At 43.2% G+C, this 25,625-nt stretch overlaps 2 protein-coding genes across 2 annotated transcripts in view; both read right to left on the reverse strand.

The window, feature by feature from the left end:
- LOC129844015 (uncharacterized) overlaps positions 1–20,168 on the reverse strand; it is a gene marked incomplete at its 5' end in the record, with an annotated part of 32,223 nt that extends 12,055 nt beyond the window's left edge. Inside the window, 7 exons of the mRNA XM_055912386.1 lie at positions 6,022–6,423; positions 6,956–7,348; positions 7,448–7,578; positions 16,573–16,712; positions 18,730–18,965; positions 19,416–19,691; positions 19,817–20,168. Coding sequence (XP_055768361.1) covers positions 6,022–6,423; positions 6,956–7,348; positions 7,448–7,578; positions 16,573–16,712; positions 18,730–18,965; positions 19,416–19,691; positions 19,817–20,168 — 1,930 coding nt within the window. The remainder of the gene's footprint in view (positions 1–6,021; positions 6,424–6,955; positions 7,349–7,447; positions 7,579–16,572; positions 16,713–18,729; positions 18,966–19,415; positions 19,692–19,816) is intronic.
- A 1,497-nt stretch (positions 20,169–21,665) lies between these two features.
- Positions 21,666–24,746, reverse strand: LOC129844016 (killer cell immunoglobulin-like receptor 2DS2). The gene is made up of 2 exons (XM_055912387.1): positions 24,464–24,746; positions 21,666–22,096 (listed from the first exon to the last, which is right to left on the reverse strand). Exons 1-2 carry the CDS (start codon positions 24,744–24,746, stop codon positions 21,768–21,770), a joined length of 612 nt encoding a protein of 203 aa, XP_055768362.1. The 3' UTR covers positions 21,666–21,767.
- Positions 24,747–25,625: the final 879 nt, after the last annotated feature.

The raw sequence follows: 25,625 nt of genomic DNA on the forward strand, positions 1-25,625 counted from the left end.
TAAATAACACTAATGTGTGAGAACAATCATTTTTGTTAACAGATCTTTCCTTTCTGCGTTATAATAAGGTTGGTAGAAATATGGAAAATCATTGAGGAAATCTGTTGCAGCTCAAATCGAGAACAAAATCCACAATGCAATGATCTCACCTAAACAAACTGCACTATCAATTTAGGAGTCTCCAATCTCACCATGTTCAACCTGCAGATCGATGTGTCTCACAGAGTGGAGTTTAAATCACAACGGCAGATATACTTTTGAGGAGATGGGAAACCATGACGATGCTACGTCATTGGCCCACGCGGTGCATTCTGGGCGGTTCTGGGACAGGGATCGCTCTCCTTCACGGAGTGAATGGTAGTAAACTGGGCGCTGCCTCAAAAACCCAACATTTACACGTTACATTTAGTCAACAAGAAGTACAACATTACTAATCTTTTCCGAGATGTGAGGTAATTGACTTGCTATCTGTAGTATCGTATAGCTTTGGAATCGTGGCATTACATACTTTCGAAGAAAATAGGCACATTTCTCGACATAAAGTATACTGACGATTATTTTAACAAACACGTGACGCAGCATGACAACCTGAACGAAGACCTCCCGAGTTAAATCGTCCAGTATTGAAATCTGACGTGTATGAATAACGTTTTGGCGATCTAAAAGTCATATTCCTATTAACTTCCAGTGTAGTGAGAGACTTTATCACGGTGGTACGTCATACCGGACATATTTCTGCCTGCTTGAAGGCAAATAACTCAGATACACATGAAAACATGAAATGACGCAGGGAATCGATAGAACATCACTCAGAAATGAACAAAAACAATACAATATTTAACCTTTACCTTAAGGCTACACCGCTGATTGGACAGCGCCTCCATACAGGAAGGCAATGCATAGTGGGGCTCCATGGCCTGTGGTTTAATGAACAACGTTTCTGTCCAGTAGCCAGCTAAAAATATTCAGTTTGTGGGCAGTTAAAAAAAAATTGGGCACAGTTGAGTAGCATTAAATGCTTATATGGAAATAATTACAGTCACGCAGATCTTTAGAAATTGTAGGATCACTTGTAAATTGGCACTCATGAAAAGCGTTGCCGACCCCCTGCTATACTGTAAATGAAGTCACCCTTGTGGAGCGGTTCGTATTGTGTACTATGACAGTGTCATTGTCTCATGTGCTTCCCAACAAAATTGTTGCTCTGCATTCAGAGATGTTCCTTATGATGTCTGCACCCAGCTCATTTTGTATTTGCCTGTCTGCATTATTCACCAGGGAAAGGAAACATTCTGTGAATACTGAAGCATTGCATCAACAAGGTGGCTCTGATAATATTGAAACATTGTATAAATGAACGAGGCGGCTCGGAGAAACTGAAACATTTAGTATCAACAAGACAACTCTGAGAATATTCATATTGCAACATAGTAGTCAACACGGAGGCAGCAGGGCCAGCTTGTCTGTCTGATATTATTGTGTTGCCTACGCAGCATCTGGGTGCTCATTATATACTAAAAACAGCCCTACATCCACACTATAGATAAATAACTTAGCAATATTTAATGACCTTATGCAGCAATATTGATCTGTTCATCTTTTAATTCAGGAAGATGGACAAGCAACACTGATGGAGTGAGAGGTGGAAATGCATTATACCAGAGGTAGGTAGACTACAGGTAGGGATTAGGATGCAGACAGAGCAACACTGATGGAGTGAGAGGTGGAAATGCATTATACCAGAGGTAGGTAGACTACAGGTAGGGATTAGGATGCAGACAGAGCAACACTGATGGAGTGAGAGGTGGAAATGCATTATACCAGAGGTAGGTAGACTACAGGTAGGGATTAGGATGCAGACAGAGCAACACTGATGGAGTGAAAGGTGGAAATGCATTATACCAGAGGTAGGTAGACTACAGGTAGGGATTAGGATGCAGACAGAGGATGATGATGTAGTCCTATTGTTTAATTTAACTAGGCAAGTCAGTTAAGAACAAATTCATATTTACATTGACGGACTAGGAACAGTGGGTTAACTACCTTATTCATGGGCAGAACAACAGATTTTTACCTTGTCAGCTCTGTGATTCGATCTAGCAACCTTTCAGTTACTGGCCCAACGCTTTAACTACTAGGCTACCTGCCGCCCCTATTAGCCGAAGGTGTATTTTTGGCTCCCTACAGAAGGCTATATCAAACCGCTGATACAGTACTGGAATACTAGCGTGAACAAAATGTTCCCGGAAGTTTACAAAAATTATTAAAATGTATTTTTTATTTTTGTGGGGGCGCTGCAGCACCCTCATCATGCCTACTTCCCTCAGCTATACTCTGTCTCCTCCCCTCCTCTCCTCTGCCCTCCCCACCCCCTACTTCCCTCAGCTATACTCTGTCTCCCCCCTACTCTCCTCTCCTCTGCCCTCCCCACCCCCTCTTTCCTCTCTCTCGTTCTCTCTCTCTTCCTGACATGTAGCATCAGGCCTGTTGAGCTTGACTCAGGTTACAGAACTCTGGCGTCGACACGCCCCCTTCTCCTACTCTAACGTAAGACCAATATTAAATGTAATACAAAAAATATACTCTTTCATTTACGTAGAGAAAGATACAATCAATCATTGACACACTGAATATACAACAGTCAGATGCATGACACCATCACAACTTAACTGACATTAGTGCCTGTCCCCAGATGGACAGTTAGGCTACAGTAAAGTACATTTACAGGTGATCACATCATTGTCCTGCTTTGAGACACATTTTTACTGTCTGCTTCCAGTTGCATGTTATTTTACTAGCCCTGCAAATGGTAATATATCTTACAATATCAAAACATATCTCAGTAACTGTCACCAGTGTATAGGAGTATAACAGTATCCTACCTGTGCTCCAGAATAAGATCATGAATATCATTGCAGGTATCATATCTGTCTCTAACTGGGGCTCCACTGAGCTATACAGTCTACTGTCATGAAGAGAGGACTGAAGAATGGAAAATACTGCTAGGCTATATGACTTGTCTCTCATTACTTCCTTATTTCAATGGTGTGAAAACTTTTCTTAGATCACTGGTTGAACTCAGCTAAATAAAGCAATCTGATCTGTTCTGAAAAACCCCACAGGACACTGCTGACAGAGCAGCAAAGTTTCACATACAGTTGAAGATGGAAGTTTACATACACTTAGGTTGAAGTCATTAAAACTAATTTTTCAACCACTCCACAAATTTCTTGTTAACAAACTACAGTTTTGGCAAGTCGGTTAGGACATCTACTTTGTGCATGACACAGGTAATTTTTCCAACAATTGTTTACAGATTATTTCACTTATATTTCACTGTATCACAATTCCAGTGGGTAAGAAGTTTACATCCACTAAGTTGGCTGCGCCTTTAAACAGCTTGGAAAATTCCAGAAAATTATGTAATGGCTTTAGAAGCTTCTGATAGGCTAATTGACATCATTTGAGTCAATTGGAGGTGTACCTGTGGATGTATTTCAAGGCCTACCTTCAAACTCAGTGCCTCTTTGCTTGACATCACGGGAAAATCAAAAGAAATCAGCCAAGTCCTCAGAAAATAAATTGTAGACCTCCACAAGTCTGGTTCATCCTTGGGAGCAATTTCCAAACGCCTGAAGGTACGACGTTCATCTGTACAAACAATAGTACGCAAGTATAAACACCATGGGACCACGCAGCTGTCATACCGCTCAGGAAGGGGACGCGTTCTGTCTCCTAGAGATAAATGTACTTTGGTGCGAAAAGTGCAAATCAATCCCAGAACAGCAACAAATGAACTTCTGAAGATGCTGGAGGAAACATGTACAAAGGTATCTATATCCACAGTAAAACTAGTCCTATATTGACATAACCTGAATGGCCACTCAGCAAGGAAGAAGCCACTGCTCCAAAACTGTCATTAAAAAGCCAGACAGTTTGCAACTGCACATGGGGACAAAGATCGTACTTTTTGGAGAAATGTCCTCTGGTCTGATGAAACAAAAATAGAACTGTTTGGCCATAATGACCATCGTGATGTTTGGAGGAAAAAGGGGGAGGCTTGCAATCTGAAGAACACCATCCCAACCATGAAGCACGGGGGTGGCAGCATCATGTTGTGGGGGTGCTTTGCTGCAGGAGGGACTATTGCACTTCACAAAATAGATGGCATCATGAGGAAAGAAAATTATGGTGATATATTGAAGCAACATCTCAAGACATTAGTCAGGAAGTTAAAGCTTGGTCGCAAATGGGTCTTCCAAGTGGACAATGACCCCAAGCATGCTTCCAAAGTTGTGGCAAAATGGCTTAAGGACAACAAAGTCAAGGTATTGGAGTGGCCATCACAAAGCTCTGACTTCAATCCTATAGATAATTTGTGGACAGAAGTGAAAAAATGTGTGCGAGCAAGGAGGCCTACAAACCTGACTCAGTTACACCAGCTCTGTCAGGAGGAATGGGCCAAAATTAACCCAATTTACTGTAGGAAGCTTGTGGAAGGCTACCTGAAACGATTGACCCAAGTTAAACAATTTAAAGGCAATGCTACCAAATACTAATTGAATGTATGTAAACTTCTGACCCACTGGGAATGTGATGAAAAAAATTAAAGCTGAAATAAAATCACTCCTATTATTCTGACATTTCACATTCTTAAAATAAAGTGGTTATATGTCAGGAATTGTGAAAAACTGAGTTTAAATGTATTTGGCTAAGATGTATGTAAACTTCCGACTTCAACTGTAGTGTGTCCTGTAATATCACCTCTAACTTTCTACTGCTTGAGTTCACCTCTTATAGAATATTGGCTTAATGTTCCAGCACCTCAATATAAACAGTACCAGCACCCAAAATGAGTACTGATGAGGTCTCATGTTAGAGCAGGAGAAGGGGGGATGTGGTGTTGAAGCTAGAGGTCTGTTACCCAAGTCAAGTCAACATGCCTGATGCGATATGTCAGGGTCAGGCTGGACTGGGACAAGAGAGGAACAGGTTACTGGTTATGATGACATCACTGGTGAGTTGTCAGTGATAAAAATATATTCAGTTGACTGCATGTTAGTCTGTCAGCCCTCCTTTAAAAAGGATAAAACGTTATACATGCAAAATAATCTACAAATGAATCTTGCAATGTGACCAGTCTCTTCCCTGAACAGATCACATAATGACCAGTCTCTTCCCTGAACAGATCACATAATGACCAGTCTCTTCCCTGAACAGATCACATAATGATCAGTCTCTTCCCTGAACAGATCACATAATGATCAGTCTCTTCCCTAAACAGATCACATAATGACCAGTCTCTTCCCTGAACAGATCACATAATGATCAGTCTCTTCCCTGAACAGATCACAGAATGATCAATGCAGTAACTACTATACAGTAACTATGACTAAACAATCACAATACAGTAACTGACTAAACAATCACAATACAGTAACTAAACAATCACAACACAGTAACTAAACAATCACAATACAGTAACTATGACTAAACAATCACAATACTATGACTAAACAATCACAATACAGTAACTATGACTAAACAATCACAATACAGTAACTATGACTAAACAATCACAATACAGTAACTATTGGTCACTATAATGTAATATATTCTAATATGAATTCCTTCTAGAATTGTGTCTGTTACTAATGATAAACCTTTAAACTGCACTCTTCCTCCCCATCTCTGTATTTTTCAGCTCCAGATGACAAAACCTACACAGTCCAAGGGTTGCAGGTCTGCCGACTTCCTTCTGGCCACACATTGTATTCAGAGAAATATCCAATAAACCAAAGACATTGTTTTAACTGTCAATGTACTTTATTGCAGATGTTTTCCTCAAATAAAATGGAGCGTAAAATAAACCAGTTATTACAATTTATTTACACTGGGTCTAATGTGTGTGTGTGAGAGGGAGGCATGTGAAGGGTTAAAGTTGATTTTGGGGGTCTTCTAAAGACCCCCACCATTGATTATGTTATTCATTTGCTTACGTGCCATTGTACTTATACTCACTGTATAGCTGAATATGGAGGCCTCTCTCTGTGTAGCGCCCTGCAAAACCCGCAGCCCCGCGTCTGTGAGAACAGGTGAGAAAAGGGATTGAGGGTGACAGCGAGACAGAGAGAGACAGCGTCTGTGAGAAGAGGTGAGAAAAGGGACCGAGGGTGACAGCGAGACAGAGAGAGACAGCGTCTGTGAGAAGAGGTGAGAAAAGGGACCGAGGGTGACAGCGAGACAGAGAGAGACAGCGTCTGTGAGAAGAGGTGAGAAAAGGGACCGAGGGTGACAGCGAGACAGAGAGAGACAGCGTCTGTGAGAAGAGGTGAGAAAAGGGACTGAGAGTGACAGCGAGACAGAGACAGCGTCTGTTTTTTTCTGAAACAAGGGCAGATTTACATTCTGCTGAGACAGATTCTCAGAAACCTTGTGTTAAGAATAACTTGTTCTTTTAGCTGCACATGCAGGGTTTGACACCATAAGGTGTGTTCTATATAAGATGCTGTCTTTCTTTTGTTCACAACTCAGGAGAGACATCAGTTGTATGTTGATCTTTGACTTCTGTCTACGGCTGTATTCTAATTATAATATCTTAATTTTATATATTCACATTTTAAGTGTTTCTTATTTGTTAAGTAAATAACGGAGACAGAAAAGTGGAACCAACACGTTGTCAACTTAGATAAAAAGCACGCATAATTTCCTCAAACTGTAAACATTAAGCCGTCGTCTTTTACAATATTATCAATCCCCCTTTGATAGATATGGAGAGTAATTATGTAGATATTGAGAACGGACATGAAGGAGTAGATATCTCCAATCCTCAAATAAAATGCAGCAAAGCATTAAATAAACAAGTAATTACAACGTATTTGCATTGTGGATAATGTGTGTTGTGTTTTATTTTCCTTGTCAGCCACCCATCTCTGATTGGTCAGTCTGGATAGGCCCAGTGTCTTCTGGGTGAGGCTGTCAGCCACCCATCTCTGCTTGGTCAGTCTGGATAGGCCCAGTGTCTTCTGGGTGAGGCTGTCAGCCACCCATCTCTGCTTGGTCAGTCTGGATAGGCCCAGTGTCTTCTGGGTCAGGCTGTCAGCCACCCATCTCTGCTTGGTCAGTCTGGATAGGCCCAGTGTCTTCTGGGTGAGGCTGTCAGCCACCCATCTCTGCTTGGTCAGTCTGAATAGGCCCAGTGTCTTCTGGGTGAGGCTGTCAGCCACCCATCTCTGCTTGGTCAGTCTGGATAGGCCCAGTGTCTTCTGGGTGAGGCTGTCAGCCACCCACCTCTGCTTTGTCAGTCTTGATAGGCCCAGTGTCTTCTGGGTGAGGCTGTCAGGCAGATCTGATAGAGACACTAAGTGACAGTAAGTATACAGGTCAACAACATGTCTGTGTACATCTGTTGGTGTGACTGAGCATATGCAGTATAATTCTGAATGACCTGTATCCATCTGGGTCTCCTCAAAGTGTCTCCCTTCACGGCCAGTGTTGTAGGAACTGGTGCAGCCGGTAAATGAAATACCACAGCAGAGGACTACTGTGACTGCAGCTGAACTGCTGGAGGTGGCAGATCTAAAAGAGAGAGGCACAATTTTCTGAACTGACAATAATCCTAAACTAAACAGACTGAATGAGTGTAAGGCCTAGGTCCAATCAGATCAAGTGTTAACCGGTGATATCTGACACCACACAGCTGATGTTTTGGCCGTGTCAGAGGTGTAACTGTGTTGGATCTGTCCAATCAGTGAGCAGCAGCTCTTGATCAAAGTCACAAAACTACAGCCATCGTACAAACATTACAAGTTCAGAAGGAGAATGTGTCATATAGAAATAATGACGCTGACATTCTAAATCAAACTAAATCATGAGGATTTCCATCAGTCTAATGGAGGTGTAGATTACATCTCACATTCTAAATCAACAAACTAAATCATGAGGATTTCCATCAGTCTAATGGAGGTGTAGATTACATCTCACATTCTAAATCATGAGGATTTCTATCAGCCTTAACGGAGGTGTAGATTACATCTCACATTCTAAATCATGAGGATTTCTATCAGCCTTAACGGAGGTGTAGATTACATCTCACATTCTAAATCATGAGGATTTCTATCAGCCTTAACGGAGGTGTAGATTACATCTCACATTCTAAATCATGAAACTAAACAAGGCTACGTTGTTATCATTTAGTAATGTTGTACTGTAGTCTACTGCACCCCATATCAACCAACTACTAGCTGGTCACAAGGCTACGTTGTTATCATTTAGTAATGTTGTACTGTAGTCTACTGCACCCCATATCAACCAACTACTAGCTGGTCACAAGGCTACGTTGTTATCATTTAGTAATGTTGTACTGTAGTCTACTGCACCCCATATCAACCAACTACTAGCTGGTCACAAGGCTACGTTGTTATCATTTAGTAATGTTTTACTGTCGTCTACTGCACCACATATCAACTAGTAGTGACAAGGCTATATTGTTGTCATTCAGTAATACTGTAACGTTACTGTACATCACATTATCCACCTAGCTAGCTAGTGATAGCTTAGCTAGCTCCAAAGAAACAAACAATGAATGACAACAGGCTGTTTAACAATATATATCTACCTGATTGCATGTAAAACAACTTTACAGGTGATTAAAGTTTGAAAGCAAAGTTGACTTACAAGTATGCTGCTCTCTCGGGAACTAGAGCGAGGCATCCAGATATGGGGTTAGCTAGCTAGCAGCGCCAGAATGTTAGCTATGAAAGTATTTATCCAGCAACAATGTCGAGGTCACAAACGAAAGGAACTATGTTAAACCATGCTGACTTCGTAAGACATGTCAACTCGGACTGAAATAATGAACAGGCTGAACGTACATTTCTGTGACTAACTAGATAACTTTAGCTTGTCATTCCTGTTTACAGAGTGTACGTCCCTCCACATTGAGAAGCGCCACTGTGTCAACATTGTAGAATTATATTACATCCGGGTTGGTTTACAAACCCCACTGACAGTGCATGGGACGCTGTTTAGGGCCGTTTAGCAAAAGAATAATCAACTGCGAAAAATATATATGTAAACTCTCTTGGTAAATAGTGTGGTCTACAGCTTATCATGATACTCTACCTCAAGCTAGCAAAACATTGAGACTTCCTTAGATTTTGTGCACCAGCTGTTGTTTACAAATATGCATCGGCCACCGCACCTTGTCTTACCAGAGGCAGCTGTTCTATCCTGCCGAAAAAGCTTCAAACCCGCCAGCTGTATGTTAATCATGTCATCGTTCAGCCACGACTCGGTGAAACATAAGATATTACAGTTTTTAATGTCCCGTTGGTCGGATATACGTGCTCGTAGTTTGTCTATTTTATTATCGATTGATTGTAAGTTGGCTAGTAGGAACGATGGTAAAGGTAGATTACCATCTCGGCGACGGATCCTTACAAGGCACCCGGACTGTTGTCCACGATACCGCCGACTTTTCCTCCGGCCACTGACGGGGATGAGGGCTTTGCCGGGTGTCTGGAGTAAATCCTTCCCTTCCGACTCGTTGAAGAAGAAGAATTCCTCTAGTACGGGGTGAGTAATCGCTTCCCTGATATCAAGAAGCTCTTTTCAGTCATAAGACACTTTGGCAGAAACATAAGTTACAAATAACGTGAAAAAAACATACAGAATAGCACAATTGGTTACAGGATCGTAAAACGGAGGCCATCTCCTTCAGCACCATTAGATAATCATATTTAGACATCCAACCCCTAGGGGGCAGTAGGAGACAGGTGTCTGGAGTACCAGCATGGTTTAATGGCTCTGGTGAAGTTTAACCTAAGGACTTGTGTAGTGGTGCACTTTATAGGGAATAGGGTGCCATTTGTGGCGCATTCTATGGGAAAATCGCAATTACATTTCCTTTAATTACTCGAGTCCTCGCTCCTCGCCTCCTACTCAAAACCCAAAGGAGGAAAGGGAGGACACAAGGAATCAAGGAAATGAAATCTAACTAGCTGACAGGATGATGAAATACTGTACTAGGTCTGGGTAATATGAGGGTGATCATGTTTCATACTCACACCAAACTACAGTGAAATCTGTAGGCTCCAGGTTGAACTTTCCCTTAGATACATGTAACCCTCTCTTCTGAGGGACCTGAGTTCCTATCAGTTTGGACCTAGTATCTAGGTGTGTGGCAGTACTATTAGACTAGGTGGTCAAAAAGTAGTCAACATGTGAAGGTTAATGTGTGTAAACATAATGTAAATATAATGTCTGACCAATCGAAATACACATTTCAAAATTGTTTTGGTCACGTGGACTGGGAAATGTTCCGTAAAGCCTCAGACAATAACATCGATTTATATGCTGACTCGGTGAGTGAGATTATTAGGAAGTGCATTGGAGATGTTGTACCCACTGTGACTATTAAAACCAACCCTAACCAGAAACCATTCGTGCAAAACTGAAAGCGTGAACCACCACATTCAACCATGGAAAGACGTTGGGGAATATGGATGAATATAGACAGTGTAGTTATTCCCTCCGCAAGGCAATCAAACAAGCGAAATGTTGGTATAGGGACAAAATGAAGTCGCAATTCAACAGCCCAGACACGAGACGTATGTGGCAGGGTCTACAGGCAATCACGGACTACAAAAAGAAAACCCATCACGTCACAGACACCGACATCTTGCCACCAGACAAGCTAAACACCTTCTTTGCCCGCTTTGAGGATATACAATGCCAACGACGCGGCTCGCTACCAAGGACTGCGGGCCCCCCCTCTCCTTCTCCATGGCCGACGTGAGTAAGACATTTAAACGTGTTAACCCTCGCAAGGCTGCTGGCCCAGACGGCATCCCTAGCCGCGTCCTCAGAGCATGCACAAACCAGCTGGCTGGTGTGTTTATGGACATATTCAATCTCTCCCTATCCCCTCCCTTCTCCCCACATGCTTCAAGATGGCCACCATTGTTCTTGTTCCCAAGAAAGCTAAGGTAACTGAACTAAATGACTATCGCCCCGTAGCACTCACTTCTGTCATCATGAAGTGCTTTGAGAAACTAGTTAAGGATCATATCACCTCCACCTTACCTGCCACACTAGACCCACTTCAGTTTGCATATCGCCCCAACAGGTCCACAGACGATGCAATCGCCATCACACTGCACACTGCCCTATCCCATCTGGACAAGAGGAATACTCATGTAAGAATGCTGTTCATTGAATACAGCTCAGCATTCAACACCATAGTACCCTCCAAGCTCATCATTAAGTTTAAGGCCCTGGTCTCAACCCCGCCCTGTGCAATTGGGTCCTGGACTTTCTGACGGGCCGCCCCCAGGTGGTGAAGGTAGGAAACAACATCTCCACTTCGCTGATCCTCAACAATGTGGCCCGACCGCAAGGCACTACAGAGGGTAGTGCATACGGCCCAGTACATCACCGGGGTCAAGCTTCCTGCCATCCAGGACCTCTATACCAGGCGGTGTCAGAGGAAGGCCCTACAAATTGTGAAAGACACCAGTCACCCTAGTCATAGACTGTTCTCTCTTCTACCGCACAGCAAGTGGTACCGGATCACCAAATCTAGGACCAAAAGGCTCCTTATCAGCTTCTACCCCCAAACCATCAGACTCCTGAACATCCAATCAAAAGGCTCCTTATCAGCTTCTACCCCCAAACCATCAGACTCCTGAACAACTAATCAAAAGGCTCCTTATCAGCTTCTACCCCCAAACCATCAGACTCCTGAACATCCAATCAAAAGGCTCCTTATCAGCTTCTACCCCCAAACCATCAGACTCCTGAACAACTAATCAAAAGGCTCCTTATCAGCTTCTACCCCCAAACCATCAGACTCCTGAACATCCAATCAAAAGGCTCCTTATCAGCTTCTACCCCCAAACCATCAGACTCCTGAACAAATAATCAAAAGCCTCCTTATCAGCTTCTACCCCCAAACCATCAGACTCCTGAACATCCAATCAAAAGGCTCCTTATCAGCTTCTACCCCCAAACCATCAGACTCCTGAACAAATAATCAAAAGCCTCCTTATCAGCTTCTACCCCCAAACCATCAGACTCCTGAACATCCAATCAAAAGGCTCCTTATCAGCTTCTACCCCCAAACCATCAGACTCCTGAACAACTTGTAAGTCGCTCTGGATAAGAGCGTCTGCTAAATGACTTAAATGTAAATGTAAACATCTGATCACATGACCACCAGACCCCTCTTTTACACTGCTGCTACTCTCTGTTTACTATCTATACATAGTCACTTTAACTCTACCTACATATTACCTCAATTACCTGGATTAACCGGTGCCCCCTCACATTGACTCTGCAACGGAACCCCAATATAGCCTCGCTATTGTTATTTTACTGCTGCTGTTTAATTATTTATTACTGAAAAAATATATATCTTTACTGAACACATTTTTTATTAAGAGTTCTTAAAGCAATGTTGGTTAAGAGCTTGTAAGTAAGAATTTCACTGTAAGGTCCACACCTGTTGTATTCAGCATTTCACTGTGAGGTCTACTACACCTGTTGTATTCAGCATTTCACTGTGAGGTCTACACCTGTTGTATTCAGCATTTCACTGTGAGGTCTACACCTGTTGTATTCAGCATTTCACTGTGAGGTCCACACCTGTTGTATTCAGCATTTCACTGTTGTATTCGGCGCATGTGACAAATACAATTTGAGTATCCTCTAACTAGATTGGTCCATGACAGACATTTGACCTCTAACCCTTGGTATCCTCTCTCCCCATTGGTCCAGGTGAGAAGAAGAGGTCATTGGGGCGGGACTACCACCCTCTGTGTCTGAAGTGTCAACAGTGTCAGAGACAGTTGACCCCGGGACAACATGCTGAGGTATGGAGAGAGAGGGAGGGAGAGAAGGGGGAGGGAGGAACGGGAGCTGAGAGGGAGGGGAGTATAGCAGAGGAGGGAGACGTAGGAGGGAGAGGGGAGAGAGGGAAGGGAAGGGGGAGAGAGAGTGAGTCAGTGAGAGAAGAGGAGAGAGGGAAGGGAAGGGGGAGAGAGAGTGAGTCAGGGAGAGAAGGGGAGGAGAGAGAGGGAAGGGAAGGTTGAGTGAGGGGGGAGAGAAAGATAGTATCAACAGTGTCAGAGACAGCTGACCCCAGGACAACATGCTGAGGTATGAAGACAGGGAGGGGGAGGGTGGGGAAGGAGAGAGGGAGGGAGATGGGGTGCAGAAGGAAGGTCTGTCTATCTGTCTATCTATCTGTCTGTCTGTCTGTCTGACTATCTATCTATCTATCTATCTATCTATCTATCTATCTATCTATCTATCTATCTATCTATCTATATGTGTGTATCTATGTATCTCATGAACTAAGATGTTTTCTGTGCTTTGTGTTTCAGCATGATGAGAAACCCTACTACACTAACTGTTACATGTAGACGTTTGGTAACAGAGGTAGATACTGCTTGGTGATGAGAAACCCTACTACACTAACTGTTACATGTAGATGTTTGGTACCAGAGGTAGATACTGCTTGGTGATGAGAAACCCTACTACACTGTTACATGTAGATGTTGGGTACCAGAGGTAGATACTGCTTGGTGATGAGTAACCCTACTACACTGTTACATGTAGATGTTGGGTACCAGAGGTAGATACTGCTTGGTGATGAGTAACCCTACTACACTGTTACATGTAGATGTTTGGTACCAGAGGTAGATACTGCTTGGTGATGAGAAACCCTACTACACTAACTGTTACATGTAGATGTTTGGTACCAGAGGTAGATACTGCTTGGTGATGAGTAACCCTACTACACTAACTGTTACATGTAGATGTTTGGTACCAGAGGTAGATACTGCTTGGTGATGTACTTTAGCTGGAGTACGTCCCAAATTGCTGCCTATTCCCTACATAGTACACTACTTTGGCCAGAGACTTGGTCAAAAGTAGTACACCAAATAGGGAATAGTGTGTGTCTTAGGATGGTATGTACAGCAAATATCTCATACATCTCTATCTCTCTCTCTCCTCTCTCTGTGCTCTCTTGTATGTACAGCAAATAACCCTCTCTCTGTCTCTCTCTCTCTCTCTCTGTCTGTGTCTCTCTGTCTGTGTCTCTCTCTCTCTCTCTCTCTCTCTCTCTCTGTCTCTCTCTCTCTCTCTCTGTCTGTGTCTCTCTGTCTGTGTCTCTCTCTCTCTCTCTCTCTCTCTCTCTCTCTGTCTCTCTCTCTCTCTCTCTGTCTGTGTCTCTCTGTCTGTGTCTCTCTCTCTCTCTCTCTCTCTCTCTCTCTCTCTCTCTCTCAGCAGGTAACAGGAGACTGATGTCAAACTGTCACAGCTCAGCCTCCTCTTCCTCTTCCTCCTCCTAGGAACCAGTCTAACCAAAAAACACCAAAATACAACCTAATGAGAACTAACAGGCTATCAACAAGGATCTATGTTCAACAAAACTGACATTCAGCCAACAAGCCAACGACCATCCAACTAGACCCAACATTCAGCCAACCAACATTTGACCAATCGAGAAATACTCTGAAAGTCCCCCTCTTTCAGTCAATCATAAAACAACTACCTGGACCACTACGCTGTGTTCAATGGAGACGACGGTTGTTCTTCAATAAAACAGAAGCTTCTACAGTCGTCTGGTTGAAGTGTGTTAAATACAGAGTCCCTTTAGGCACCAACACACATCCTACACTACACATGTACTGGAGTACACAGACACACATCCTACACTACACATGTACTGGAGTACACAGACCCACATCCTACACTACACATGTACTGGAGTACACAGACACACATCCTACACTACACATGTACTGGAGTACACAGACACACATCCTACACTACACATGTACTGGTACTAGTAAGATCATGTTTTAATACCACCAGAGTTCTGAACACGCAAACACACACACACACACATATATACATACACACACACACAAAGACACACACACAGACACATAGGGACTTTGCAATGAGGGTTTCAGCATGACAGTTAGTTCAAGAGGAGAATCACACAAGACTGACAGCCTGTAATTTTATTAAAAGCATTCAGTTGATTACATGCCAGTTTAGAGAGCAACATCATGACAATAATCTACTTCATAATCAATAATCAATATCATAACATTTATAATCAATAACATCATTATCTCTATATACCACCAACAACATCATGAAGTAAACAACAACAAACCAAAACGACTTGAGGAAAAGATGACCATAATAATACCTGGATGAATAATGGAGACACTTCAAGATAAAGAATCTAAGAGACACTAAATAAGATAAAGAATCTAAGAGACACTAAATAAGATAAAGAATCTAAGAGACACTAAATAAGATAAAGAATCTAAGACACACTAAATAAGATAAAGAATCTAAGAGAACTCTAAAGACATGAAGACAAAAGCAAAAAGCAATAAATATATTCTGGAACACAAAACGGATTTAAAAAAAATCAAAACCCCAAGTTACCAAAACCCCATGTTACCCAAAACCCATGTTACCAAAACCCCATGTTACCCAAAACCCAATGTTACCCAAACCCCATGTTACCAAAACACCATGTTACCCCAAACCCCATGTTATCAAAACACCATGTTACCCAAAACCCATGTTACCCAAAACCCCATGTTCCCAAAACCCCATGTTACCCAAAACCCCATGTTACCAAAACACCATGTTACCCAAAACCCCATGTCACCCAAAACCCCATGTTACCAAAAACCCCATGTTACCAAAACACCATGTCACCCAAAACCCCATGTTACCCAAAACCCCATGTTACCAAAACCCCATGTTACTCAAAACCCCATGTTACCCAAAACCCCATGTTACCAAAACCCCATGTCACTCAAAACTCCATGTTACCAAAAACCTCATGTTACCCAAAACCCATGTTACCCAAACCCCATGTTACCCATACCCCATGTTACCCAAACCCCATGTTACCCAAGCCCCATTTTACCCAAACCCCATGTTACCAAAACACCATGTTACCCAAAACCCATGTTACCCAAAACCCCATGTTACCAAAACCCCATGTTACTCAAAACTCCATGTTACCAAAACCCCATGTTACCAAAACCCCATGTTACTCAAAACTCCATGTTACCAAAAACCTCATGTTACCCAAAACCCCATGTTACCCAAAACCCCATGTTACCAATACCCCATGTTACCCAAACCCCATGTTACCCAAACCCCATTTTACCCAAACCCCATGTTACCCAAAACCCCATGTTACCCAAAACCCCATGTTACCCAAAACCCCATGTTACCAATACCCCATGTTACCAATACCCCATGTTACCCAAACCCCATGTTACCCAAACCCCATGTTTCCCTGGTGGTAAAAAACTAAACTAAAATGAATAATGGTGGTTGCAGTCACTCCTTTTAGATTTCTTCCAAGGTTCTAGAAAGATAAACTAATTCTGAACTTGTTATTAAAATTAGAACCACTTCAGGTTTGTCACCACATTTTAAACACCAGTCCACTGCTGACCATCGATTTAAAACACAAAACTGACCTAAGATCAGCATGTAGGGTCAGCTTCATTCTACTCCTACTCCGTCCCCTGGGCTGCTCTCTCCTCTCCCGGTCCAGCTTCAGATCTGGAGCTCAGAGAGACCATCTCCATGGCGTTGACATAAAGATCCGTGCTGCTCACACTGTTCTCTCCTCTACCTCCTGGTGGTCTCGGGAGACACTGCACAAAGAGACAGTCTGGTTGACCACAAAAACACACATGACCAACTCTCAGTGGTGTAAAGGACTTAAGTAAAACTACTTGAAAGAACTATTAAAGTAGTTTTTTGGGGTATCTGTACTTTACGTTGCTATTTATATTTTTGACAACTTTTACTTTTACTTCACTACATTCCGGAAGAAAATATTTTACTCCAAACATTTTCCCTGACAACCAAAAGTACTCTTATCTGGTGGACTTACTAAACACATGCTTCGTTTGTTAATGATGTCTGAGTGTTGGAGTGTTGGAGAGTGTCCCTGGTTATCTGTTAATGATGTCTGAGTGTTGGAGTGTGTCCCTGGTTATCTGTTAATGATGTCTGAGTGTTGGAGTGTGTCCCTGGTTATCTGTTAATGATGTCTGAGTGTTGGAGTGTTGGAGTGTGTCCCTGGTTATCTGTTAATGATGTCTGAGTGTTGGAGTGTGTCCCTGGTTATCTGTTAATGATGTCTGAGTGTTGGAGTGTGTCCCTGGTTATCTGTTAATGATGTCAGAGTGTTGGAGTGTGTCCCTGGTTGTCTGTAAATACATAAATAAATAAAATGATGCCGTCTGGTTTGGATATATTAATAAGGACTTAGAAATGATTACTTTCACTTTTGATACTTAAGTATTATTTAACCAAATACTTTTAGACTTTTACTCAAGTAGTCTTTTACTGGGTGTCTTTCACTTTCACTTGAGTCATTTTCTATTAAGGTATCTTTACTTTTACTCAAGATGTGAACTTTTTTCACCACTACCAGACTACTAATCAATACAGACCATCTCTCTACCAGACTACTAATCAATACAGACCATCTCTCTACCAGACTACTAATCAATACAGACCATCTCTCTACCAGACTACTAATCAATACAGACCATCTCTCTACCAGACTACTAATCAATACAGACCATCTCTCTACCAGACTACTAATCAATACAGACCAACTCTCTACCAGACTACTAATCAATACAGACCAACTCTCTACCAGACTACTAATCAATACAGACCAACTCTCTACCAGACTACTAATCAATACAGACCATCTCTCTACCAGACTACTAATCAATACAGACCAACTCTCTACCAGACTACTAATCAATACAGACCAACTCTCTACCAGACTACTAATCAATACAGACCAACTCTCTACCAGACTACTAATCAATACAGACCATCTCTCTACCAGACTACTAATCAATACAGACCATCTCTCTACCAGACTACTAATCAATACAGACCAACTCTCTACCAGACTACAAATCAATACAGACCATCTCTCTACCAGACTACTAATCAATACAGACCATCTCTCTACCAGACTACTAATCAATACAGACCAACTCTCTACCAGACTACTAATCAATACAGACCATCTCTCTACCAGACTACTAATCAATACAGACCATCTCTCTACCAGACTACTAATCAATACAGACCATCTCTCTACCAGACTACTAATCAATACAGACCATCTCTCTACCAGACTACTAATCAATACAGTCAGATTTTAGGCACGTCGGAGCAGAGATGGAAAATTCAAGGAACTTTCAATAAAATCAATGGTTTTCCAAAATTCTTAGTTGGAGGATTCTGGATTTCCTGTGAATTCCCTCCACATCCAGGGATATTCCAACTGGGATTTAGGGAAAACCCGGAATTGTCCAACTCTACGTCTGAGAAAATGTCTTTACCTTAGTACAGTACAGGTATAATATGGCGGTGAATATGGTGGTGATGGCTGTCAGTAGGAGCAGCAGCACTACAACGTGTCTGATGATGAAGGCTGGCAGAGGAGAGGCTGCAAACAGAAACACCTTTGATGAGGGGACTGATCATCATCAGATAGATCTGTGGGAAATCTGTCAATGACAAAGTTATAAGTCTGGTTCATGTTCAGTTACCTGTGATGGTGAGGGAGAGGAGCTCACTCTCAGAGGAGAAGTTATGAGAGAAAACATAATTGTCATAAACACAGCTGTAGTTCACTTGGTGGGAGTCATCTGCAGCAGGGAAGAGGAAGGCAGCAGAGTGATTGACAGCTGGCTGGGTCTGGGTTCTGTTGGAGCCGGTGAACGTGAGGAGGAAGGAGCCTCCTGGGTACTGTGGCTGAGTGGAGCAGGTGATGGTGAAGCTGTAGCCCCTGAACACCTCGGGCCCCTGGTGGCCCCTGGAGACCCCTCCCATTGATTCAGTCAGGGAGATATCAGGCTGGACCAGGAGATCTGTAACAATAAAAGAGAAGAAGAAAAACCTCTTCAACTAGTTTCCTATAGATATGACAATAACATCAGCATGTAACAGTGCCAGCCACCCTCCCTCACAGGGCAACATGAGTAGTGGGCCTACAGTCACTGAGACAACATATGTTGATATCAGGCTTAAGCAGGACATCTGGAACAAGAGGAGAGAAAAAGAAAACGTAGCTCCTCAACTACTTTCCTCATTTAGATATGACAATAACATGACATGTGACAGTGGTAGTGAGTAGAGACGTTCACTGAGATAACACTCAAATACAAAAGCATTCTGGGATATTTAACTTGTATTTGATTCCTACTTGACTTAGTGATCTATTTTGCAAAGCAGACTGACAAGCTAAACAGTCATCATGAGAGGTGCAGAGGAAGTTGTATGAATGAAGGAAATCAGTTGAATAGAATTATTGTTATTACCTGAGCAGATCACTGTGAGTCCAGGAGAGAGACCATACATTCTGGAACACTCCCTCAGTGAAGACTCAGACCCAGAACAGTAAACTCCATTCCCTCTAGTGGTGTTTCCAGGTGGTACTGAAACAGTGGAGCCACAACCCATCTGTCTACACACTACTGCAGCTACATCCTCCTGGTTCCAGTCAGCTCCCACAATCCTCCACTCTCCCTGGTCGTACCGCTCCACTCCACCAGCACAGCGACTGCCTCCTCCCACCAGCCTCACATCATCAGGCTCTGAGAAAAGAAAAGAGAGAGACAGTAATCTTACTATTTTCTAACTAAAACACACCTATATTGTCTCTCATATTCTTCACTCCAGGTGAGAAACAATGTTGATTGAGTGACAAACTGTTTCTTACCTGAGCAGGTGAGTCCAACAGCATTACCAGGTAGGCAGGTGTTGTGTTTTCTGTCTGAGGTGTCACAGTCCAGGAGAAGGGACTCATTGCCTTTACACTGGAACTCTTTATCCCAGGTCTGACCCTCACCTCCTCCATAGAGCCCCCCCTGTAGAGCTGCAGGAGCCCCACAGCCAACATCCCTACAGACTACCTCTGCATCCTGCCGGTCAAAGTCAGCTTCACACACTGAGGCCCAGGACTGATTGGACTTCACCTCCACTCTCCCAGAGCAGAGACCAGCTCCATCCACAAGCCGCACAGACTCTGGAGAAAAAGAGTTGGTTGAACATTCAATCAGTTTTGTTGATGACACTGTCGAGGACTAAACACAAATATGTTGGATAAAAGGTTGTAGTTTGCTATGTTTGATACTGTAAGTGGTAGAAATGGGTTCTTAGTCACTCAGGATCGGGTTGGGAATAATGCAGGCAGGAGACAGGAATAAGTTCACTTCACTTTATAGAAAATAAACAGCTGGACATCCATCAGGCAGCTTCACTTCAGTACCATCTGAACTACAAGGTCTGATACTATATGTCAGGGTCAGGCTGGGCCGGGCCAAGAGAGGAACAGGTTACTGGTTATGATGACATCACTGGTGAGAAGTCAGTGATACAAATATATTCTCTTTCACATCTCTACCTCTTCCTCTCCTCCTCCCTCCTCCTCTCTTTGTGACAGTGAGTAGAGACGTTCACTGAGGTAACACTGAAATACAAAGCATTGTGGGATATTTAAGTTTGATTTGATTCCTACTTGACTGAGTAATCTATTTTGCGAAGCAGACTGACAAGCTAAACAGTCATCATGAGAGGTGCAGAGGAAGTTGTATGAATGAAGGAAATCAGTTGAAAATAATTATAATATGTTGATATTTCCTGAGCAGATCACTGTGAGTCCAGGAAGGAGATATAATACATGGACAAAAGTATGTGGAACTCAGCAGTGAGTTTTACAACAGAGGATTATTTTTACGCTCTACGTGGTTCAGAAACACCTTTGATGAGGGGACTGATCATCATCAGATAGATCTGTGGGAAATCTGTCAACGACAAAGTTATAAGTCTGGTTCATGTTCAGTTACCTGTGATGGTGAGGGAGAGGAGCTCACTCTCAGAGGAGAAGTTATGAGAGAAAACATAATTGTCATAAACACAGCTGTAGTTCCCTTGGTGGGAGTCATCTGCAGCAGGGAAGAGGAAGGCAGCAGAGTGATTGACAGCTGGCTGGGTCTGTGTTCTGTTGGAGCCGGTGAACGTGAGGAGGAAGGAGCCTCCTGGGTACTGTGGCTGAGTAGAGCAGGTGATGGTGAAGCTGTAGCCCCTGAACACCTCGGGCCCCTGGTGGCCCCTGAAGACCCCTCCCATTGAGTCAGTCAGGGAGATATCAGGCTGGACCAGGAGATCTGTCACAATAAAAGAGAAGAAGAAAAACCTCTTCAACTAGTTTCCTGTAGATATGACAATCACATCAGCATGTAACAGTGCTAGCCACCCTCCCTCACAGGGCAACATGAGTAGTGGGCCTACAGTCACTGAGACAACATATGTTGATATCAGGCTTAAGCAGGACATCTGGAACAAGAGGAGAGAAAAAGAAAACGTAGCTCCTCAACTACTTTCCTCATTTAGATATGACAATAACATGACATGTGACAGTGGTAGTGAGTAGAGACGTTCACTGAGATAACACTCACATACAAAAGCATTCTGGGATATTTAAATTGTATTTGATTCCTTCTTGACTGAGTGATCTATTGTGCAAAACAGACTTCCAAGCTATACAGTCATCGTGAGAGGCTGGCAGAGGAGAGGCTGCAAACAGAAACACCTTTGATGAGGGGACTGATCATCATCACATAGATCTGTGGGAAATCTGTCAATGACAAAGTTATAAGTCTGGTTCATGTTCAGTTACCTGTGATGGTGAGGGAGAGGAGCTCACTCTCAGAGGAGAAGTTATGAGAGAAAACATAATTGTCATAAACACAGCTGTAGTTCCCTTGGTGGGAGTCATCTGCAGCAGGGAAGAGGAAGGCAGCAGAGTGATTGACAGCTGGCTGGGTCTGTGTTCTGTTGGAGCCGGTGAACGTGAGGAGGAAGGAGCCTCCTGGGTACTGTGGCTGAGTGGAGCAGGTGATGGTGAAGCTGTAGCCCCTGAACACCTCGGGCCCCTGGTGGCCCCTGGAGACCCCTCCCATTGATTCAGTCAGGGAGATATCAGGCTGAACTAGGTGATCTGTAACAAATCAAACCAAAGTTTGTTTGTCATGCGCCCCCAAATACAACAGGTGTAGACCTGACAGTGAAATGCTTACTTACAGGCCCTAACCAACAGTGCAATTTTTAAGTAAAAAAAATATATTATGTGAACAATAGATTAGTAAGGGGAAAAAACAACAGTAAAAAGACAGTGAATAATAACAGCAGCGAGGCAAAATACAGTAGAGAGACTATATACAGTTGCGAGGCTATATACAGTGGCGAGGATATATACAGTAGAGAGGCTATATACAGTAGAGAGGCTATATACGGTAGAGAGGCTATATACAGTAGAGGTTAAATACAGTAGGGAGGCTATGACAGTAGCGAGGCTATATACAGTAGAGAGGCTATAACAGTAGCGAGGCTATATACAGTAGAGAGGCTATATACAGTAGAGAGGCTATATACAGCAGAGAGGCTATATACAGTAGAGAGGCTATATACAGCAGAGAGACTATATACAGTAGTGAGGCTATATACAGTAGAGAGGCTATATACAGTAGGGAGGCTATAACAGTAGCGTGGCTAAATACAGCAGAGAGGCTATATACAGTAGTGAGACTATACACAGTAGAGAGACGATAGACAGTAGAGATTTTATATACAGTAGAGAGGCTATATACAGTAGTGAGGCTATATACAGTAGAGAGGCTATATACAGTAGTGAGGCGATATACAGTAGAGAGGCTATATACGGTAGAGAGGCTATATACAGTAGAGGTTAAATACAGTAGGGAGGCTATGACAGTAGCGAGGCTATATACAGTAGAGAGGCTATATACAGTAGGGAGGCGATAACAGTAGCGAGGCTATATACAGTAGAGAGGCTATATACAGTAGAGAGGCTATATAGAGTAGTGAGGCTATATACAGTCGAGAGGCTTTATACAGTAGCGAGGCTATGTACAGTAGAGAGGCTATATACAGTTGAGAGGCTATATATAGTAGTGAGGCTATATACAGTCGAGAGGCTTTATACAGTAGCGAGGCTATGTACAGTAGAGAGGCTATATACAGTTGAGAGGCTATATACAGTAGCGAGGCTATATACAGTAGCGAGGCTATATACAGGCACTGGTTAGTCGGGCTAATTGAGGTTGTATGTGCAAGAATGTATAGTTAAGGTGACTATGCACATATGATAAACAGAAAGCATCAGCAGCGTTAAAGTCCGGGTAACCATTTGATGACCTGTTCAGGAGTCTTACGGATTGGGGGTAAAAACTGTTGATAAGCCTTTTGGTCCTAGACTTGGCACTCCGGTAACGCTTGCCGTGCGGTGGTAGAGAGAACAGTCTATGACTGGGGAGGCTGGGTCTTTGACAATTGTTTAGGGCCTTCCTCTGACACCGTGCAGCTTAGCCCAAGTGATGTACTGGGCCGTACTCGCACTACCCTCTGTAGGGCCATGCGGTCGGAACCTGAGCAGTTACCATACCAGGCAGTGATGCAACCAGTCAGGATGCTCTCGATGTTGCAGCTGTAGAACCTTTTGAGGATCCGAGGACCCATGCCAAATACTTTTAGTTTCCTGAGTGGGAATAGGTTTTGTCGTGCCCTCTTTACGACTGTCTTGGTGTGTTTGGACCATTCTAGTTTGTTGGTGATGTGGACACCAAGGAACTTGAAGCTCTCAACCAGCTCCACTACAGCCCCGTCGATGAGAATGGGGGCGTGCTCGGTCCTCCTTTTCCTTTAGTCCACAATCATCTCCTTAGTCTTGGTTACGTTGAGGGACAGGTTGTTATTCTGACACCACCCGGCCAGGTCTCTGACGTCCTCCCCATAGGCTTGTCGTTGTCGGTGATCAGGCATACCACTGTTCTGTCGTCTGCAAACTTAATGATGGTGTTGGAGTCGTGCCTGGCCACGCAGTCGTGGGTGAACAGGGAGTACAGGAGGGGACTGAGCACGCACCCCAGAGGGGCTCCAGTGTTGAGGATCAGTGTGGCAGATGTGTTGCTACCTACCCTCACTACCTGGGGACGGCCCGTCAGGAAGTCCAGGATCCAGTTGTAGAGGGAGGTGTTTAGTCCCAAGATCCTTAGCTTAGTGATGAGCTTTGAGGGTACTATGGTGTTGAACGCTGAGCTGTCGTCAATGAACAGCATTCTCACATAGGTGTTCCTTTTGTCCAGGTGGGAAAGGGCAGTGTTAAGTGTAATAGAGATTGCATCATATTTTGCAAAGCAGACTTCCAAGCTAAACAGTCATCATGAGAGGCTGGCAGAGGAGAGGCTGCAAACAGAAACACCTTTGATGAGGGGACTGATCATCATCAGATAGATCTGTGGGAAATCTGTCAATGGCAAAGTTATAAGTCTGGTTCATGTTCAGTTACCTGTGACGGTGAGAGAGAGGAGATCGCTTTCAGAGGAGAAGTTGTGAGAGAAAACATAATTCTCATAAACACAGCTGTAGTTCCCTTGGTGGGAGTCATCTGCAGCAGGGAAGAGGAAGGCAGCAGAGTGATTGACAGCTGGCTGGGTCTGGGTTCTGTTGGAGCCGGTGAACGTGAGGAGGAAGGAGCCTCCTGGGTACTGTGGCTGAGTGGAGCAGGTGATGGTGAAGCTGTAGCCCCTGAACACCTCGGGCCCCTGGTGGCCCCTGGAGACCCCTCCCATTGAGTCAGTCAGGGAGATATCAGGCTGAACCAGGTGATCTGTAACAAATCAAATCAAAGTTTATTTGTCAGGCGCACCGAATAGAACAGGTGTAGACCTGACAGTGAAATGCTTATTTACAGGCCCTAACCAACAGTGCAATTTTTAAGTAAATAATAGATATTATGTGAACAATAGATTAGTAAGGGGAAAAAACAACAGTAAAAAGACAGTGAATAATAGTGAGGCTATATACAGTAGTGAGGCTATATACAGTAGAGAGGTTATATACAGTAGAGAGGCTATATACAGTGGCGAGGCTATATACAGTGGCGAGGCTATATACAGTGGCAAGGCTATATATAGTAGTGAGGCTATATACAGTAGAGAGGCTATATACAGTAGAGAGGCTATATACAGTAGAGAGGCTATATACAGTAGTGAGGCTATATACAGACAGGCTATATAGAGTAGAGAGGCTATATACAGTAGAGAGGCTATATACAGTAGAGAGGCTATATACAGTAGAGAGGCTATATACAGTAGAGAGGCTATATACAGTAGAGAGGCTATATACAGTGGCGAGGCTATATACAGTAGTGAGGCTATATACAGTAGTGAGGCTATATACAGTAGAGAGGCTATATACAGTAGGGAGGCTATAACAGTAGCGAGGCTATATACAGCAGAGAGGCTATATACAGTAGTGAGACTATACACAGTAGAGAGACGATAGACAGTAGAGATTTTATATACAGTAGAGAGGCTATATACAGTAGTGAGGCTATATACAGTAGAGAGGCTATACACAGTAGAGAGGCTATATACAGTGGCGAGGCTATATACAGACAGGCTATATACAGTAGAGAGGCTATATACAGTAGAGAGGCTATATACAGT

The sequence above is a fragment of the Salvelinus fontinalis genome, unplaced genomic scaffold (genome assembly GCF_029448725.1).
Source record: "Salvelinus fontinalis isolate EN_2023a unplaced genomic scaffold, ASM2944872v1 scaffold_0166, whole genome shotgun sequence".
Taxonomy (NCBI): domain Eukaryota; kingdom Metazoa; phylum Chordata; class Actinopteri; order Salmoniformes; family Salmonidae; genus Salvelinus; species Salvelinus fontinalis.

Bases quoted from the DNA above. Each gene is read 5' to 3' on its own strand.
- LOC129844016 (XM_055912387.1), bottom strand. From the start codon at position 24,746: ATGGGAGGGGTCTCCAGGGGCCACCAGGGGCCCGAGGTGTTCAGGGGC. The intron at 22,097-24,463 runs GTAACTGAACAT...GATTTGTTACAG, and splicing joins CCTCTCTCTCACCGTCACAG to ATCACCTAGTTCAGCCTGAT.